At 46.4% G+C, this 17,847-nt stretch overlaps 1 protein-coding gene across 1 annotated transcript in view; it reads left to right on the top strand.

Annotated features, from left to right (window-relative positions):
• Positions 1–17,847, top strand: part of EFCAB8 (EF-hand calcium binding domain 8) — a 47,875-nt gene extending 30,028 nt beyond the window's left edge. Inside the window, exons 20-26 of the mRNA XM_049779502.1 lie at positions 4,296–4,517; positions 5,739–5,894; positions 9,076–9,244; positions 12,488–12,617; positions 16,510–16,714; positions 16,810–16,884; positions 17,455–17,847. Coding sequence (XP_049635459.1) covers positions 4,296–4,517; positions 5,739–5,894; positions 9,076–9,244; positions 12,488–12,617; positions 16,510–16,714; positions 16,810–16,884; positions 17,455–17,847 — 1,350 coding nt within the window. The remainder of the gene's footprint in view (positions 1–4,295; positions 4,518–5,738; positions 5,895–9,075; positions 9,245–12,487; positions 12,618–16,509; positions 16,715–16,809; positions 16,885–17,454) is intronic.

Here is a 17,847-nt window from a genome sequence, read left to right as displayed (position 1 = left end):
GACAGCCTAAGGATTCAGCCAAGCTCACCTGTTCCTATGCTCCAGCCCTGAGCTGTCTGCCCACCCTCTCGGCTGACTCTGCTTTCTCACCAATGTGTGCTGCCCCTTTTATGGTGTCCCAGGAGCCTGCAAACACTGGTTTAGATGCTCTGAAACCTGGGCTCATTGGAAACAGAAGCTCATTGCCACGGTGGCAATAAGGACAGTCGTCCTCCTTCCCTTCTGGTCATCTTTGTGGTGGTTACTGGGGCCACATCCAGTGTGGCTGTGGTGCTTGTGGGGCTGTTTCCTCAGGTTCCATCCTTCCTTTTGCTCTTGCTGGGGGCTGCGTTCCCCTCATTAAGCTGCTCACATGTATTCTGGCTTTGGAGCCCACCTTGTGTTCACCGGGGCTTGCACTCGTGGCAGGGGTGTCTACACCTCTTGAGTGTGCTTCCTGGGGGTGTTCCTCCATGGCAGTCGTGGTGCTCATACACATGAAACTCTGTACTGAAGGTCCTATACTGGGTGGTTTCATAGCTTCAGGAACCACGTGTGGCATGTGTGGGTGGCACCAGGGTTCAGACTTGCAAGGTGGGCAGGCGGGCAAACTGAGCTAGGCCCTGGGTCTCATCTGAGGCAGGTTTTCAAAGGAGCCATGCCCAGTGGAGCTCAGCAAGGTTTGTCCTGGTGACACTGGACCAGAGAAGCAGTGCTGCTGAGGGCCGAGAAGTTTCCTATTTTGGACAGTATGTTTTTTTTTGTTGTTGTTGTTTTTGGGCCACACCCAGCGGTGCTCAGGGGTTACTCCTGGCTGTCTGCTCAGAAATAGCTCCTGGCAGGCACGGGGAACCATATGGGACACCGGGATTCGAACCAACCACCTTTGGTCCTGGATCGGCTGCTTGCAAGGCAAACGCCACTGTGCTATCTCTCCGGGCCCCTAGACAGTATGTTTAAAGGACCCAGAACTTGAGCTCGGTGGTGATTTTGGAGCTTGCTGGAAGAAGCTTTCAATTCTGCCCTGACTATGCTCTTTGCTTTCTATGGGGCAGGTGCCAGGAGAGCTTTCTCTTCTTGTGCATGCCACTCAGTCACATCTCACTGTGAACTACCTTCCATGGGACACAAATGACATGTAAGGCACAAGAGAGCAGAATGGGCCATGGGCAATGGTATTGCCAAAGGTAGAAGGAGAATGTGGTTCCTATGCTTGCTTGCAACAAATGGATGGAGCCTGGTAGCTAGCTGAAAGATTATCTTAGCCACTGGAGGCTGAGAGGTGGGGAAGGAGACCTTTTCCCAGTCACAGCACAGGGGTAGGCCTTAGCAAATCCTGTTTGTGGGGCCAGAGTGATAGTACAATAGGTAGGGCTCTTGCTTGTATGTAGAAAACTAAGGTTTGATCCCCAGCATTCCATATGTTCCCCCAAGTTCACTGGGAGTAACTTGAGTGCAGAACCTGGAGTAATTCCTAAGCATCTTCAGGTGTGGCACCCAAACAAACAAAATATCTTGGTTGAGTCATAGGACAACACAAATTTGTGTATATTTTATGTAATTTTAGGTACCTTGAATTACAAACCGTTTTTATTTTTATTTTTATTTATTTATTTTTTTACCATACCTGCAGTGCTTCTGGGTTTACTTCTGGGTCTGTGCTCAGGAATCAGTTCTGGCAGAACACAGGAGACAATATGGGGGTGCCAAGGATTGAACTCAGGTCAGCCATGTGCAAGAAAAGAGCCTTACCTACTGTATCTCTCTGTCCCCTAAAAGCTTTTACTAACAGGGTTTTAGGCAGTCAATCCTTCTATCCAAACCTATCACTAGTACCAGTGCTTGTTTTTTTTTTTTTGGTTTTTGGGTTACACCCAACAGCGCACAGGAGTCACTCCTGGCTCTACACTCAGAAATCGCTCCTGGCAGACTCAGGGGACCATACGGGATGCCAGGACTCGAACCACTTTCCTTCTGCATGCAAGGCAAATACCCTACCTCCATGCTATCTCTTCAGCCCCTAGTAGCAGTGTTTTTGTTTGTTTGCTTTTTTGTTTTTTTGGTTTTTGGGTCACACCCGGCGGTGTTCAGGGGTTACTCCTGGCTGTCTGCTCAGAAATAGCTCCTGGCAGGCACGGGGGACCATATGGGACACCGGGATTCGAACCAACCACCTTTGGTCCTGGATTGGCTGCTTGCAAGGCAAACGCCGCTGTGCTATCTCTCTGGGCCCAGTAGCAGTGTTTTTATACCACTACCAGTGGCCCAAGATTCCCTCTCTGTCCTTAGCCTTTATCCTACTTCTCTCTCTCTCTCTCTCTCTCTCTCTCTCTCTCTCTCTCTCTCTCTCTCTCTCTCTCTCTCTTGCTCTTCCTCTCCCCTTCTCCCTCACTCTCCCTCACTCACTCTTTTGATATGTATGGGGGGTTCCTTACACAGTGGTGCTCAGGGGTTGTTCCTAGCTCTGTGCTCAGGAGAATACTTAGAGAACTCTCTTGGGGGAGTACTTAGAGTCACCTAAGTACTACCTTTGGCATTACTTGGGGAACTCTGTGGTGTTAGGGATATGTATAAAAAACAAGTGCTGGGCCTGAAGAGATAGCACAGCGGCGTTTGCCTTGTAAGCAGCCGATCCAGGACCAAAGGTGGTTGGTTCGAATCCCAGTGTCCCATATGGTCCCCCGTGCCTGCCAGGAGCTATTTCTGAGCAGACAGCCAGGAGTAAACTCTGAGCACTGCCGGGTGTGGCCCAAAAACCAAAAAAAAAAAAAAAAAAAAGTGCTTTTTCTGTTTTGTACTATCTCTGTGGCCCCAGGCCCAACCAATAGTGTTGACTGTCAAGATATCCATCCATCCATCCATCCATCATCTTATCTACTTTTTGGTGTGTTCTTTTTTTTTGCCACACCCAGTAGTACTCAGTATTTACTTATGCCTCTGTGCTTAGGGACCACTCCTGGTAGTTCTTGGGGGATTGTGTGGGATGCTGGGGATGGAACATGGGTCGACTACATGCAAGGCAAACACCATACCTGCTAGATTCCAGCCTCTGCTTTTAAATATTTTTTATTTAGGCACTGTGTTTAGAAGACTTAGTAATAGGGACTCTAATAGTCTTTTAAAAATATTTTATTGAAGTCATTGTGATTTACAAAGATTTCCATAGTTGTTTTTCAGACATACAATCCCATCATCAGTGTCGACCTCCCTCCACCAGTGTTCCCAGAGGGCATCCCGTGCCACCACCCATCCCCAGCCTGCCAGCATAATAGGCTCATTTTAATTTTAATTCTGATAAAGTTTGGAACTCAGGATTTCATTGTTGTTGGTTTGGATATTTAGTCCTGTTCTTTCTTCACACCATCGATGCACATGAGACCACTTGGCAACTAGCCCCCTAATGGTCTTAATGTACATAGTTGCCTCACCTCTAAAACACGGAAAATGTCCCAAATCCTTGACCTCTGCCCTTATGCTCTTACTAGTCCTACACCTCTCCTCCTACTGATATTCTCATTATATAATCTGGAGCCAAGTTTTGCCATTGTTTGTCACCTTCCATTTCCTTGTTTTGTTTCTCAATATTTCTCAGATAAGTGACATAATTTGATATTTGTTTGTATCCATTTGAATTACTCAACTTGGTACTTTCCAATTCATCCAGGTGCAGCCAGCTGCATTATTTCATCTTTTCTTAAAGCTATGGAATATTCCATTTTATATATGGTGTGGCTTACAACTTTTTCATCCCTTGATCTCTCATTGATCATTTGAGTAGTTTTCATATCTGACCATGGCACTAAGCACTGTGGTTAATATGGGTGTCCATGTTTCTTTTCAAAGGAATGTTTTTTGTTTTTTTTTTTTTTTTTTTTGGTTACACCCGGCAGTGCTCAGGGGCTACTCCTGTCTCTCTGTTCAGAAATTGCTCCTGGCAGGCTCGGGGGACCATATGGGATGCGAGGATTCGAACCACCGTCCTGCATGCAAGGCAAATATCTTACCTACATTACTATGGTTTTGCATCTTGGAGCCAGATGCCAAATCTCATGTGCCTTTGTGCAACAAAAACCTACTGATCATGTAACACTGTGGTTCCTGGAATAAGCCAAAGGACACTCGTAGCTGGGGGCAGCTACGAGTACGGGAAAACGTTCCCTGTGACTTGCTAGGTGGGAGGGATGGTGGTCCAATCCCAGTCTCACTGGCCATGTAGGAAATGGGGGAATAACTGGGAGCCCTGTTGGGACTGGGGGGCTGTCACCAAGATGAGACCTGACTCGTGGCAGCTCTTCATGGGCTTACCTGTCTTGCAGATCATCTTCCTGCAGACCAGACCTCGGCTGCCCCACATGGCCACTATGATCAGTAGCTGCATGAACGGTTATCTCTATGCCTGGTCCATCCATGGCAGCGGCGGCCTGCTGGGGAAATTCCCTTCTGATTTCACCGAAACTGGGAATGTGGTTGTGGGTGCCATGGACAGAGACGAGAATGACTACATTCTTCTTACGGGGGACAGCAAAGGCTACATCAAGGTGAGGGGCAGTGGCAGTTCCACTATCGGGCACTATCATTCCTCCTCCTCCTCCTCCTCCTCCTTCTTCTTCTTCCTTCTTCTTCTTTTTCTTCTTCTTCTTCTTTTTCTTCTTCTTCTTCTTCTTCTTCTTCTTCTTCTTCTTCTTCTTCTTCTTCTTCTTCTTCTTCCTTCTTCTTCTTCTTCTTCTTCTTCTTCTTCCTTCTTCTTCTTCTTCTTCTTCTTCTTCTTCTTCTTCTTCCTTCTTCTTCCTTCTTCTTCTTCTTCTTCTTCTTCTTCCTTCTTCTTCTTCTTTCTTCTTCTTCTTCCTCTTCTTCCTCTTCTTCTTCTTCTTCCTCTTCTTCCTCTTCTTCTTCTTCTTTTCTTCTTCTTCTTCTTCTTCCTTCTTCTTCTTCTTCCTTCCTTCCTCCTCCTCCTCCTCCTCCTTCTTCTTCTTTTTCTTCTTTTTATTTATTTATTTTTGGGTCATACCCAGCAATGCTCAGGGGTTACTCCTGGCTCTGTGCTTAGAAATAGCTCCTGGCAGGCTCAGGGGACCATATGGGATGCCGGGATTCGAACCACCATCCTTTTGCATGCCAGGCAAATGCCATACCTCCATGCTATCTCTCGGCTTATCATTCCTTCTTTGAAAGAGGAAGGTGGGTACCTTTAAGTCCTTCTCTGGCTCTGGAGTGTCTAGTGAAATGAGAAGTGGTTCAAGAGCCCCTTCTGTGGTGTCTTCCCCAGGGATCCTGGTACTCTGTTGTTTTTTGTCCCCAAACTTCCTCACCCCTCAGTCATTTCTCCAATCTGGGAGCTGCTGTCTTGGGCCCTGAATTGAATGAAACATGCAAGACCTTGTCCAGGGGCTAAACCCTTGCTCTGTAGACCCTCTCCTGTATCTGGCCCAGCAGATCCAGGGACTCCCTTCAAGGTATAAGAGCTTTCAAAGAGGGTTGACATAGATAAGATACTTTCCTTGCATATAACGATCCAGGTTTGATCCCTGGCACCCCATAGGGTCTCCTGAGCTCACCAGGAGTATTCCCCAAGCACGGAATCAAGAGGAAGCTCTGAGCACAGCTGTGTGTGGCCCCAAATCAAACAAAAGTGCTATCAAAGGTCTGAGGGAAGACTACCCTCTTGCCCCTAATGGGAAAAGAAATATTGAGGGAGGGGATGCAGATTGGATCGATAGTGAGGCTGAAAATGCTGAATCCCTAACCCATACTTTGCCTAGATCTGGGACATCAAGGATTACTGCGTTTCTAGCAAGCTTCCGTACCAGTACCAGCCCGTGTTGAAGACCATGCCTGCGAAGAACAAGTTCCAGTACTTAATCTCTAAGCGGATCCGGACGACCACCCCCTACTTTGTCCCTTCGAAGACGACTGAGGTAGGAAACTCCTCGTTGCACAGCAAAGTGCTTTTGAGACACCCCAGCCCCAGGAACTGAGGTTACGGTCCTCTGTTGAGTCTATTTTTTGTTTTGTTTTGTTTTTGGGTCACACCCCGTGGCGGAGCTCAGGGGTTACTCCTGGCTCTGAGCTCAGAAATTGCTCTTGGCAGGCTTGGGGGACCATATGGGATGCCAGGATTTGAACCACTGTCCGCCCTGGATCGGCTGCATGCAAGGCAAATGCCCTGCCGATGTGCTCTCTCTCTCTCCGGCCCCATGAGCCTATTTTTTTGGGGTATACACACCCTATACAAATGCATGTCTCCCCCGCCACATACACACACCCTGAATGCACCCTACCATACACACACACACAAAAAAAAACACATTTATATAAACAAACATCCTGAATATACCCTACCTCCCCTCCCACAAACACCTGAAATGCATCCTACTCTTGGGTTACACTACCATAAAAGGGGTCTGTCCCTTTAAAGTTGGAGAAATCTGCTAAAAAGGAAACTCTGGTAACTCATTTAGAGACAATTGAAGGCTGGTGGTGGTGGTATAGTGCCCCCCCACCCCCCTAGCTGGAGTGTAGCTGGGCTGGCTGTTTTCTCCTGGCTGTTTCTCCAGGACACTAGGAGGCTGGCTGCATTTTCCTGATGGCGTCACTGGAAAAACTGTTGACCGGACTAGCGGTTTCTGTTGTAAGGCCCCTGGTTTCTCTACCCTGCTTGTTCCCCATTAAAGCCGATCTTAAGAAAAATTCTGTCATACCAGAGTTGTGCCTGCTTGGTCTAAGGCAGGAGACGACTCCTGGCACCCTACCATACACACAAACACATATACAAAACACACAAACAACACTCACATTTATACACACAGACACTTCCCCCCAAGTGCACCTTACACACACAAATGCACACATCACAAACACCCTAAATGCACCCTTTACATAGATATACATATATGAACACCCTAGATGCACTCTGTGTATACACACACACACACACACACACACACACACACACACACACACACACACACTTTCTCTGTCTCTCCTTGGCTTTGATATTTACAAATAAGATTTTAGAGTCATGATTTCCTTTTTGTTTTGGGAGCCATACCCAGTGATGCTCAGGAATTACTCCTGGCTATGCACTCAGAAATCACTCCTGGCTTGGTGGGGGAAATCATATGGGATGCCGGGAATTGAACCCAGGTCTGTTCCGGGTCAGCCACGTGCAAGGCAAATGCCCTACCGCTACGATATCGCTCCAGCCACGTGAGTTCCTTTTTAAACTTATGAAAATACTTCTTTGGGGTTTGGTTTTTGTTTTTGGGCCACACTTGGTGATTCTCAGGGGTTATTCCTCATTATTCACTCAGAAATTACTACTGGCAGTACTTAGGGAACCATATAGATGCTGTGTATTGAACCCTGATTGGCCCCATGCAAGGCAAATACCTTTACCACTATACTATCACTTTAACCCTGATATATATATATATATATATATATATATATATATATATATATATATTCTGTTTTGGCCATACCCAGTGGCACTTAGGTTTCTCCTGGCTCTGCATTCAGAAATCTCTCCTGGCAGGCTTGGGGAACCATATGGGATGCCAGGAATCAAACCTGGGTCTGTCTGTCTCAGATAGGCTGTGTATAAGACAAAGGCCTTGCTGTGCTATCTCTCAGGCTCCTATTTTAAAAATGCATAGTGATATTTCTTGTTGCTTGACACTCTTTTGCTCATTCAGAGATAAATAGTCATTCCTGGCTTGTAGGTGTCTTAAGATTTTATGATTTCTTTTAAAAGAATTCTTTATCCCTTCTAATATTTATTTAGTTGCAACATATTAAGTAATGATCTGAGTTTCTCTAAGTGGTAATTGGTTTTCTAGTGAGTTTATTACCACACATTTCCTCACTCTTTATGTATGTCAAGATTACAGAAATCTGGGCCTGGAGAGATAGCACAGCAGTTTGCCTTGCAAGCAGCCGATCCAGGACCTAAGGTGGTTGGTTCGAATCCCGGTGTCCCATATGGTCCCCCGTGCCTGCCAGGAGCTATTTCTGAGCAGACAGCCAGGAGTAACCTCTGAGCACCGCCGGGTGTGGCCCAAAAACCAACACCCCCTCCCCCCAAAAATGACAGAAATCTGTATTTGGATTGTTTTCTGGGTGCAATCTTGTCTTGCAACTTTTTTTTTAAAATTTTGCTTTTTGGGCCATACCCGGTGATGCTCAGGGGTTACTCCTGGCTATGTGCTCAGAAATCGCTCCTGGTGGGCCCAGAGAGATAGCACAGCGGCGTTTGCCTTGCAAGCAGCCGATCCAGGACCAAAGGCGGTTGGTTCGAATCCCGGTGTCCCATATGGTCCCCTGTGCCTGCCAGGAGCTATTTCTGAGCAGACAGCCAGGAGTAACCCCTGAGCATCGCCGGGTGTGGCCCCAAAACCAAAAAAAAAAAAAAAAAAAAAAAAAGAAATCGCTCCTGGCTTGGAGGACCATATGGGATGCTGGGGGAATCGAACCTCAGTCTGTCCTAGGTTAGCGCATGCAAATGCCCTACTGCTTGTGCCACTGCTCCAATCCCTGGTCAACATTTTTATAACAATCTAGTATGTTAAGTGACTTAACATGTTTGAGTATGGTGATATGTGTCCCCCTTCATTAATATTGTTTAAAAATGGTTGGGTTATTCAATTCCAGTTTCTAGCTGAGCTTTATTCACACCTAGTTCTCAGCTGAGCTATATCCGTATCAATAACTCTTCTAATTTACCCTATTTTTCTCCCAGTACCCAGTAGAGTAGTGTTGGAGGAAGTTAAGGGGTCCTGTTTCAGCCTGGTGGCTTCCTGGGGGCATGGCTGGACACTGAGCCTTCCTGCTTCTCACAGGTCTTTTGGAAATTGAATCAGACAGATCTTGTAGGAACTTGTGATGTTCCATCAGAGTTTTCCATATGGAGGAAGATGCAGGCCATATAACTATAGGCAGATGTTTCCAAGGATTTTACAAAAGGGGTCAGGGCTAGAAGAGCGCCAGGATTCACCCCAAATCCCCAGAAAATGAATGGTTCTTATCTCTGTGTCTTCATCCTTGGGTCCCTCGTAATCCTGCATCATGGGATAACTTATGCTCTGTCTGCCTCTGTAGGTGGTGTCTGATCAGGTCGTTTCTCTGGTCCCTCCCAATCTCCTAATTTCCTGGAAGGGCCATGAGGAGAGTGTGGTAGACATCCGGTATGTAGACAGCTTCCAGATGATCATCACGGCTGGCTTGGACCGGGATGTCAAGACTTGGAAAATCACTGGGGAGGCCATTGGTATGGAATCTGCTGACGCTGTACTCCACAACCCTTTTTGTCCCATCCCTGTTAGAGCATAAGCTGGCACAGAGGAAACCATATGTAAATCCTTCGATGTAGGGGATTCAGGCTAGAGCTGTGCTTTGCTGAAATATCATATCTAACTTATGAGTCTTTCCAATAGTCTCCAACTGCCTGTACTCTCATCAACATACTGTCTCTTCACCCAGCAGTATTTTCCTTTGTGTGTGTGTGTGTGTGTGTGTGTGTGTGTGTGTGTGTGTGTGTGTGTGTGTATGGATATACACATACACAAAGGAAATACTATATATATTGGTTTTTGGGTCACACCGGCAGCGCTCAGGGGTTACTCCTGGCTCTATGCTCAGAAATTGCTCCTGGCAGGCTCGGGGGACCATATGGGATGCTGGGATTAGAACTACCATCCTTCTGCATACAAGACAAATGCCCGACCTCCATGCTATCTCTCCGGCCCCTATTTTCCTTTGTATATTTTTGCAAATGATAGCTGAAAACATATATTCCTCTCTCTATTTTTATTTTTTTTTTGGCTATACCTAGCAGCATCAGGGCTTACTCTTGGCTCTACACTCAGGGATCACTCCTGGCTTGGGTATGGGGGACCCTATAGAGTTCTGGGGATTGAACCTGGGTTGGATGTGAGTAAAGTAAGCACTCAACCTGCCATATTATTGCTTTAGACCTTGAGCTATTGGAGTAGATGATGCAACTCACTACCTCAACCACAGGGCAAAAACACTCAGGTTTTAGACTGACGAAAACTAAGACATTTTAGTTCTAGCACATCTACAAGAAATGCTACATGGACTAGATATGAAGCACAGTGGTAGGGTGTTTGTCTTGCATGCAGTCAACCCAGGATGGACTTGGGTTTGATTCTCAGCATTCCATTTTGATCCCTGACCTTGCCAGGAGTGGTTTCTGAGTACAGAGCCAGGCATAATCCCTGAGAGCCACCGGGTGTGGCCCCCAAACAAACAAACAAACAAACAAACAAACAAACAAAAAGAAATGCTACAGGCTGAAAGGATATGATAGTAGAGACAGTTAAATCTCAGGAAGAAATTCACAGAAAATAATGAAGGCCATTGGGAAAGGTAGATATCTGAGAGATAAAACTGTAACTAGAATATCAAATTCTATAACAGAACAAATGGTCTTAAAGTTGAATATCTGACCTGACAATCAGAGAGAGAGAGAGAGTAAAGGGGATTCATTTTGCATCCTGCCAATCCTAATTCAATTCCTGGGGCCGGAGAGGTAGCATGGAGGTAGGGCATTTGACTTACATGCAGAAGGACAGTGGTTCGAATCCCAGCATCCCATATGGTCCCCTGAGCCAGGAGCGATTTCTGAGCGAGAGCCACGAGTAACTCCTGAGTGCTGCTGGTGTGACCAAAAAACAAAAACAAACAAACAAAAACCAAAACAAAAAAAAAAAAGAAAAATATCAATTAGTGGCACTTCGTACGGTCCCTCAAACACCATTAGGAGTCACTCCTGAGTACAGAGCTAGAAACCTCCATCAGGTAGGGCATTTGCCTTGCACATAGCTAACTCCAGTTGGATCCGCAGCATCACACATAGGTTCCTGAGCACAGCTGGATGCTGCCTGCTTGTCTCCCCTCCAGACACAAAAGATGACTGTAACATACTTTTGTTATAAAAAATAAAAACCAAGCAGGTGGGCTGGAGAGCAAAGTATAGTGGGAAGGGCATGGACCTTACACATTGCTGACCCGGGTTCAATCCCCAGCACCCCGTATGGTACCCTGAGCTTGCCATGAATAATTCCTGAGTGCAGTGCCAGGAGTAATTCCTGAGCATTGCTGGTGTGGCCTCCAAACAAAAGATATATAATGATAGATTATATTGTTAAGTCCAGGAGAACGATGCGCCGTTCAAAGACACCAAGACCACAATCTCTCATGCAATAGCAGAGGGTTTATTTTCTTACAAGCATGCAGGGGCTGGTTAGAATCCAGCATAAGCTAGAAACTGCCAGCCTCGAGCCATGAGCATACAAGCTGTATATAGTATTTCAAACAATAGAAAGGTACAGTAGATTGATTGGCTTTAGGAAGTACATGACATCTGGCATTTGCTCAATCACATTTTTGCAAGGTACAGGTGCAAGCTTACAGGGTTAACATGACCAGGTTAAAACCATGTAGGAACAGAAAGAAAGTTAAACTATAACTGGGTCTTCACGTTCCCACAATTGTGAAGGGAGGGGAATGATTTAAGGCGGTCAGGAAACTCAGGGGAAACTTAAGTTCCCAGAATTGTGAAGGGGGGTAGGTATCAGGGCAGTTAGCAAATCCAGGGGAAACTTTTCCTTTACATCATGTCATATAATTATTATATAGTTACTAATATATAATATTATATGTTATTGTACATATATTATATATGTTACAAGCAGAAGAGTGGCCTTCTGTTGATATTCTCTGTCCCTGCTTAGAGCAGGTGGCTGGTGAATTTTTGCTGCAGCCCATTCTCTAGTCCCTCTCCCTACCTCTGGTGGGCTCTTGCTTAACCGCCAATTTTATTTTATACACATGATTTTCAGGGAGCTCTCCTCCCCGCCTTACATGTGCAGGCAGGATGCTTTAGATCTGAGCTCCAAGTATCTATTTGGCTTGGGTCTGATTCCTCCACATATTGGCAAGTAGCCAGCAAAATGCCTGCTATAGGGTGGACATAATGCGATATAGGCCAAGGACAAGAGGTATATTCATTGGGTAGTTCCCCCACCCCTTTTTTTTTCTTGTTTAGGGCTATCTCTGATAGTGCTTAGGGCTTATTCCCGGATCTGTGCTCAAGGTTAACTCCTGGTGGGATTTGGGAAATGGAGGAGGGAGGAAACCATATGGATGCTGGGGGTTGAACCCAGTCAGCTATGTACAAGGCAAGTGCCCTGCCCACTTGGGCCCATCACTGGGTAATTCATAAGGATAGTACATGGGGGAGAATACAGGGCTCAAAGGTGGAATCTCTACTCATTCTTTTTTTTTTTTTGGGTCCCACCCGGCAGCGCTCAGGAGTTACTCCTGGCTTTATGCTCAGAAATCACTCCTGGCAGGCTCAGGGGACCATATGGGATGCCAGGATTCGAACCACCATCTTTCTGCATTCAAGGCAAACGCCTTACCTCCATGTTATCTCTCCAGCCCCTCTACCCCTTCTTGTTCTAAATTGGTTTTGTTTAAATTACAGGCACATTTGGCCTGAATATTTGGAAAAAGCTGCGCTCTTCCTCGATGGCTATTGACCAAGAGCTTAATAAAAGCTATAAGGAAATGCCTATGTTCATAGACAACCTGAAGACTCTGTATGAGGAGCAGCAGTGAGTCATCACATCTCAGGGGGCTTTTGTCAGAACTCGGGGGGTGGGGGCTGGGCATGTTTTTGGATGCACCAGGAGGCTAGGGGCCTGGAAACCTCTGGCCATGTTTCCCTGAAGAGCTGGAGGTGCTGTTCTCGCTCAGTCAGGCTGAAAGACTGAGGTGTGCCAGAGCTCTGCACATAGATAGAAAACTCCCAAAACTCCTTAAAGACCAGGCCATCCGCAGAGCAAAGCTCCATCTGCCATGGTTGGCACCCACAAAGATCCTCCTCTCTGGGCAAAGACCCTGGCCTGTGTGCCTGGGACTGTGTTCTTGAGCAGACATTTTGGATTTTCCCAAGTCTTGGGCAAGGGGCTCTTCCTTATAGACTTCTCCTCTGGCCTCTACAGTTCTGGACTTTAAACAAAATGTTTCTGGACTCTTAAATTTTTTTTTAATATATAAATTACTTTAAGCATCATGGTTATAGAATTGTTTGTAGTTGAGTTTCAGTCATAGAATGTACATTATCCTTCACCTATGTTCAGGGTATAAGGCCTAACTGTATCACAAAATTTGTGTTTCTATTTCTATTAGGTGAGAGAACTTGTTTGCATAAAGTTTAAAAATTTTTTTAAATATTTGGCTTTTGGGTTATACCTGGCTCTGCACTCAGAAATTGCTCCTGGCTTGGAGGACCATATGGGATGCCGGGGATCGAGGGGATTGAACCGAGGTCCATCCTGGGTCAGCTGCATGCAAGGCAAACACCCTATCTCGTGCTCTTTCTCTGGCCTCCCGTGATTTTTTTCTTTTTTTCAAAGCCACTATATCCTTGTTAAGTTTCAATTGGTTTGATTTATCAGATTATTGAGAAGTGTCCATCTCTATATCTTATAACCTTTTTACTTTTGTTTGTTTTTGGGCCACACCTGGTGGCGCTCAGGGGTTACTCCTGACTCTGCCTAGAAATCGCTCCTGGCAGGTTCAGGGGACCATATAGGGTGCCAGGGATCAAACTCAGACCTGTTCTGGGTCGGCTATGTGCAAAGCAAATGCCCCACCGCTGCGCTATCACTCTGGCCCTTATAACCTTTTTATTTTTTTATATAACCTTTTTAAACCTAATGTCTGTGTCATCTGATATAAGTATGGCCACCCCAGTCTTTTAAAGGGAGTTGTTTGTTTGAAGGAGTGTCCTCCAAACTTTGCTTTGACTCTGTGTTTGCTCTGCCTATTTAGATGTGTTTCTTGCAGTTACCAAAATGTTGGATTAACTTTTTTTTTTTTTTTTTTTTTTTTTTTGGTTTTTGGGCCACACCCGGCGGTGCTGAGGGTTTACTCCTGGCTGTCTGCTCAGAAATAGCTCCTGGCAGGCACGGGGGACCATATGGGACACCGGGATTCGAACCAACCACCTTTGGTCCTAAATCGGCTGCTTGCAAGGCAAACGCCGCTGTGCTATCTCTCCGCGCCCGGATTAACTTTTTTTATCCATTTTGCCACTTTGTGTCTCTTATTGGTAGTTAGTCTATTTTTTTTTTTTTTGTTTTGTTTTTGTTTTTGGATTTTGGGTTATACCCAGCAGTGCTCAGGGGTTACTCCTGGCTCCATGCTCAGAAATCACTCCTGGCAGGCTCGGGGGACCATATGAGATGCTGGGGATCAACCTGAGTTGGTGCATGCTCTCTCTCTGGCCCCCAGTTAGTCTATTTTTATTGAGAGACAATTATTGTCATGGGATTTTATGTCATCTCTTTGTAGAAGTTTGTGTTTATATGAGGTTTGCCTTGCCTTAAAGTAGACCCTTCAGTTCTTGTAAGGTTGGATTTGAGTCTGCAAAGTTCCTGAGCTGTTATTTATCCATGAAGTTCTGTGTCCTTTCTTCAAACCTGAATGAAACTCTGGCTGGGTGAAGTATCCTTGGTGAAGCATTCATTTCATTGAGTTTTTTTTTTTTTTTTTTTCCCCACTACATCCAACCACCACTGCCTTTGGGCCTGGAGGGTTATTTGTGACAAATATGCTATAAATATTAAATTTACTTCTTTGTTGTTTTTTTTCAGATTAAATTTACGTCTTTGTATGTTATTTCTGTGTTTGATCTTGAAGCTTTCAGTATGTCCATGGTTTTTGTCATTGTGACTAGGATGTGCCTTGTGGTGCTTTTATTTAGATCTTTTTAGCTGGTACTCTTTGGGCATTCAGGATGTGGGTGCAAGCATTTTTCAGCTCTGGGAATTTCTCAGTGATGATGTCTTTGACTGTTGCTTCTTCATAGAGGTTTTTTTCCTAGCTCTCTGAGACACCAATGGTTCTTAGGTTGTTCCTGTTAAATTTGTCCCTTATTTTAAGGTTATTTATCACCTTCTGTTTTTTTTTTTTGTTTGTTTGCTTGTTTTTGCATCACACCCGGCAGTGCTCAGAGGTTACTACTGACTCTATGCTAAGAAATCGCTCCTGGCAGGCTTGGTGACCATATGGAATGCCAGGATTCGAACCACTGTTGTCCTGCATGCAAGACAAATGCCCTACCTCCATGCTATCTCTCCGGCCCAACCTTCTGTTTAAGACTCTTTTCCAATTTTTTCTGCTGAATGAAGATGTTTGCAGCTCATTTTCCAGTTCACTGAAGTTCTGTCTTCAGCAGCTGTTATTCTGCTGGTGAGGCTTTTCACCTACCATGATTTTCAGTCCTAATTTTCTGTTTAAAGTTTTCTCAGAACTACTTCCATATTCTCTTAAGTCTCGTGGGCTGTCCGTTCTATGATTTCTTTGAGTTCTTTAAACAGCTTTACCATTTCCTCTCTAGAGAGAGGATAATATATGTATGTGGCTGATGTTAGGTGAATTTTCAGAGCGAGCATCTTCCGTCAAAAGGTATGGTGGGGTTCTGCATTGTTTTCCCACTGTGACCTTTGTAGTATGGTGCTGTTTTATATGTGCTGTGGTGGCACTCCTTGACTAGAAGAAATGCATAACCATAGAGCCAAGTGGAACCACTGCTCTCTTGCCTGGGCTCACTCACCACAGTTTAATTCAAAATGGCCTCCCCCCTTTTTTTAAAACTGAAACTCTGTGGGTTCCTGCTCTGTGCTAGGTTCTGGAGAACTGTACCAGTTCTAGGCAGGCACAGAGAACTTGCCATCCACTTAGGAACATGTTTGTGCTAATGCATGGCCACACCATGGTTCCATGTACTGAGTGATGGGACAGTGGTTAGAATGGGAAAAGCTCAGGGATAGTCACCCAACTGCAGTGACATGGAGGGCTTCCTAGAGAGGGGGTTTTGGAATTGGGGTTTTGAAATATAAGTAGGAGTGGTTCAGACACCTAGAGTCTTTGTACTTATATTCACCCTGTAGTAGCTGTTTTGTGGGAGGATTTAAAATAAGCTGTTTGTATGTGTATATATAAGAGGTAATGGAAGGAGGAAGGGAGGGAGGGAGGAAGGAAGGAAGGAAGGAAGGAATGAAGGAAGGAAGGAAAGAAAGAAGAAAGGGAAAAAGTAAGAGAGGCAAGAAGAAAGGAAGGGAAAGAGTATGAATGAAAAAATAGGAAGGTAGAAGGGAGGGAAGGAAGAAAGGAAGATAGGGAAGGAGGGAGTGAGGAAAAAGAAGGGGAGGGAGGGAGAGGAAGGAGAGAGGGAAAGAGGAAGTGTGTTTGACTGTCCACAAGGAAAGGTCTAGCTAAGGTGCAGGGGGAGGGTTGTAAAGTTTTCCATGGAGGAGAACTTAGCACAGTGGGGAAGGGGTCACAGGACTCATGGTTGGGGGGAGTCAGTTTAATTTGAATTTTGTTACTGAGAATCAAACCCTGAGTCCTACCTGTCTCTGGCTTCAGGAGGAAGGGTGGCTGGGGGAGGGGTGCCTGCTATGTGCAGGGTCCCTGTGAAGGCAAACTTGTCCCCAGGGGTGACCTGGATCTGGCCAGCGCCCTCGAGTACCAGCGCCTGGAGCAAATCGCCCTTATGGCTCTGCTGCACATGAAGGGGGACATGGAGGCTGAGGCCTGGGCTTCCCTGCGGAAGCTGTCCTTGCAGTGCCCCTGGGGTGGAGAGCGACCTCTGGAGGAGATCGAGAGCAGCTGGCGTATGTGGGAGAGCAGGGCCAAGCAGGTAAAGGGGGGTGGAGTGGGGGCTGTGGCTGTGATTGGTTGGGAGACAATTGCTCTTGGCCTGGGGCCTTCACTCTGATGGCCCTTGATCTGCAGATGAGGAACAAAGTCCTGGGAAGCACCCGCAGGGAGCAGTTCCGAGGTGTGCAGTATGGCTGCATGCAACACCAGGTGAGGTCACACACACACACACACACACACACACACACACACACACACACACACCCCACACACACAATGAACAGGATTTGCTCAGATAATACTGGACAAAGACGATCTTCTTGGTGGTGGCCTTGGGTACAGGTTTTGTCCTTGGGGACACACCCCCCCCCCCCAAGGGTCATGTCATTGTGAGGGGCTGGTTACTGATGAGAACTGTTACCTGTAGCTGCCTCCTCTGGGCAGACTCAGAGCTGAGGGTGCCAGGCAGGATGAGCCTGGAGGATACGAGGGACCCTTTCTGGGAAGAGAAAGGAGCAGGGGGCCAAGAAAAGACCTTTCGGGGACCTCTTCTCCCTCAGCCATTTTTCTAGCATCTCCTTGGCCAGCAGGGGTCTTTCTGGGACCTTGTCATCTGGGCTGGGAACTCAGTGTGTGTGTGGAGGTATGGGGGGCTGCACCTGGCCTCACCTCCCAGCCTGGTGGGGCGGGGTTGCCAACAGGATAGCAGGAGGCATCCAGGGACCTTGTGTGTGTCTGAAATGGGAACCCCACCCATGCCCCCTTGGTCTCTGTCCTCAGATCTCCCCCCGCATCTACCAGAGCCTGCACTTCAATGAGTTGGTGTCCATCCAGCAGCCTGACTTATTGCAGGAGATCATGGACCATCTTCATGAGATCAGCCACGTAACAGCGCACAGAAGCCAGAAGTTGGACCTAGATGGGGAGACCAAGGCCAGCAACATCTCCGTGATTTCCTTGCCCTTCTCTATGGCCTCGGGCTCCATGGAGCCCATCCCTGCCCCCTCCACATTAGTCTCCTCCCTTATGTTACACTCAGACTCTGTAAGCTCCAGGGGTGTCCGGCCAAAGTCGCTGACCCCTATGCCTGATGCCACGTCCTCCAGGCAGTCCTCCCAAATTCTAAAGGTTCCCTCTGCACAGTTGAGGAAGAGCAGTCCGGTACAGTTCTGA

Source organism: Suncus etruscus, chromosome 9, assembly GCF_024139225.1.
Source record: "Suncus etruscus isolate mSunEtr1 chromosome 9, mSunEtr1.pri.cur, whole genome shotgun sequence".
NCBI classification, from domain to species: Eukaryota; Metazoa; Chordata; class Mammalia; order Eulipotyphla; family Soricidae; genus Suncus; species Suncus etruscus.
This window is presented reverse-complemented; position numbering and strand designations above follow the sequence as displayed.